The sequence below is a fragment of the Monoraphidium neglectum genome, assembly GCF_000611645.1.
Source record: "Monoraphidium neglectum strain SAG 48.87 unplaced genomic scaffold scaffold01093, whole genome shotgun sequence".
Taxonomy (NCBI): domain Eukaryota; kingdom Viridiplantae; phylum Chlorophyta; class Chlorophyceae; order Sphaeropleales; family Selenastraceae; genus Monoraphidium; species Monoraphidium neglectum.
In genome coordinates, this window is record NW_014012535.1 from 2,664 (window position 1) to 5,219 (window position 2,556).

Here is a 2,556-nt window from a genome sequence, read left to right on the forward strand (position 1 = left end):
GGGGGGGGGGGGGGGGGCGGGGGTGCGGTGCGGTCAGAAGGGCGCTCGGGTGGCACATGAAAGCCACAACGCCCTGTTGACATGGCACAATTGCCCTTAACATGGCTGGACGCTCCATACCCCCCCCCCCACACATATACACACATACCTCGCCGCATGCACGCCTGCGCAGGCTCGCAATAATGGCTGCCTGGCTGCTAGGTACACCCCTCCCCTCACCCCTCCCCTCACCTCGGCATACCACGCGTCCACCGCGGCCACAAGGCTGGGGTACCCCCACGCCATGTTCTCCCCCACGCCACTGGTGCCTGAGTGGCCGTTGGGGCAGCCAGCCGCCCAGGCCTGGGCGGTGGAGGCAATGGCGGTGTCCCACACCAGGGGCCCCGCTTGGTGGCGGGCCCTGTGGGGCGGCGGTGGGGCAGAGTGGTGCATTGCGAGAGGGCGGCGTCGCAGCAGTGTGAGGATGGGGTGGGGGACCCTTGACAATGTGGATGTCTTGCCGTTCCAGTAACAGTGCTTGCAGGGTTGAGCCAGTCGTTGCGACACACCAAAGGTTTCCTATAACTACAAAACAACATCCATCACGTGTGTTCCTTGTTATGTCCAAGAGTAACACTCTGGTTTTTCACACCTGAGCCGGTTGGTCTCGTCCAGGGCCGCCTGGAGGTCTGGTGACAGCACCGCCGCTGCCGCCGGCCACTGCACAACAGGCGCCGCCAATGCTTCCTGGTCAGCACGCTCAATCGCCAGTGGCTCCCCCACACGCATCCATGACGCGCTGTGCGTGACGTGCAGCGCACTGGGATTGTTGACAGCCAGTACAGGCTCGCTGGAGGGCGGCTGATTGGGCATGGGGACCGCACCGATGGCGGGGAGGACATTTGCTGCCCAGGCTGCAGGGTCAGAGGCTGGCACAAGGCGAGGGTGGCGGTGGGCGCGGAGGATTGTTTGTCAAGGCCCAGGCAAGCACACCGTCAGCATAAGAAAGTGCAGCTGGGTGATCACGACGCCCCTGGTGTCAACCCCACAACCCGCTGTGTGACAATGCACCGCCAGCGACTGCCAGGAATGCGCAAAGCTGATCCGTGCAACACGACAAATGCTAGAGCTGTTGCCACACGGCAGCGACCAGCCGTTGTGCGCACACAAGGCGTGGCCGCTCACTCGCAGCCGGCAGGTAAATGCAGACGTAGAACGGCCTTGTGCAGCCGCGGTTGACAGCACAGCCGACGCCTGTCGTTGCGCGCCACACGATGTTGGCAAACAGCGCCGCATTTGGTGCTGCTGCCTGGGGCCCAGGGTGGCTGAAGTCGTAGGAGGATATCGTAGCGTACCACGCGTCAACTGCTGCCGTGAAGGTCGTGAAGCCTCGGGCCATGTTCTCGGACGAACCCGCTGGATGTGAGTTGGTGGTACTGCAGGTGGCGGCGGCGGCCACAGCTGCGCGGCCCAGTGCAGCGTCCCAGGCCAGGGGTGGGGAGCCGTGGCGCGCTCTGAGCTGGTTGTGGCGCTGCAGGACGGTTGCAGCCTCCGCATCGGGCGCTGTGCCGGCTGGCGACGCAGGGCTTGGGGATGGCACGGGGCTGGGGGACGGCAAGGGGGTTGGGGACGGCACGGGCGCCGGCGGCGGCGACGGCGTCGGTGAAGGGGTTGGCGACGCGATGGGCGTCGGGGAGGCGGCTGGCGGCGGTGGGGCTGATCCGAGGGGCATGACTTCAGTTGACCAGTCGACGCCGATGACATTGCCTGAGCAAGATTCGAGCGAGTGTGGGGGTTGTGAGGGTTGCCAACAGCACGACGCGGACCCGTTGCACGTGTCTTCGGTTTTCAGGCGATTCAGCTTCCTTGATCGCAGATCGGCGGTCGGCAAATGTGAAGTGGGACGCCATGCTCCTTGGGAAGTAGAATTGCACCAGCGGCACGATCGCATCACCGGCAGCGCGCACACCTGGCGGCCCGTACTGGCAGACGTACGTGGCCCAGCTGCACTGGGTGTTGACGGCGCAGCCGAGCCTTGTGGTGTCCCTCCAGACCAGGGCCGTGAAGTGGCCGGTGGAGGGGTTCCAGCCGGGGTTGGAGAAGTCGTAGTCCTTCACCTGCAGCCGCAATTCATTGTGGAGGGGATGACGCAGAAATTTGGGATGGCACACAAATGGTGTAACACTTGGAGAGGGCAGAAGTGGGGGCGGTGTGTGGCAGATAGACAGACGGCTCAAGCATCTATTCTGGAGACTGCAATTAGGTAGTGGACTTTGAGTCGGGACTGCAAAATCCCCGCAAGACTGCTGAAGTCACTGTTCAAAGAGTAGCCACAATCTACCCGCCATCTGGAGTATGCGCGTTGTAGCTAGCTGTTGAGTGCACCTCTACCCTATCCTGGCCCCTCCCCTCACCTCGGCGTACCACGCGTCCACCGCGGCCACCAGGCTGGGGTACCCCCACGCCATGTTCTCCCCCACGCCACTGGTGCCTGAGTGGCCGTTGGGGCAGCCGGCCGCCCAGGCCTGGGCGGTGGAGGCGATGGCGGTGTCCCACACCAGGGGCCCCGCTTGGTGG

The 2,556-nt window shown here is 64.4% G+C and overlaps 1 protein-coding gene across 1 annotated transcript in view; it reads right to left on the reverse strand.

Moving 5' to 3' along the window:
- MNEG_6625 (putative ADP-ribosylation factor GTPase-activating protein AGD14) overlaps positions 1-2,556 on the reverse strand; it is a gene marked incomplete at both ends in the record, with an annotated part of 12,964 nt that overhangs the window by 2,649 nt on the left and 7,759 nt on the right. The window contains 5 exons of the mRNA XM_014044900.1: positions 242-400; positions 632-908; positions 1,165-1,746; positions 1,949-2,096; positions 2,394-2,504. Of these exons, the coding sequence (XP_013900354.1) occupies positions 242-400; positions 632-908; positions 1,165-1,746; positions 1,949-2,096; positions 2,394-2,504 (1,277 nt within the window). The remainder of the gene's footprint in view (positions 1-241; positions 401-631; positions 909-1,164; positions 1,747-1,948; positions 2,097-2,393; positions 2,505-2,556) is intronic.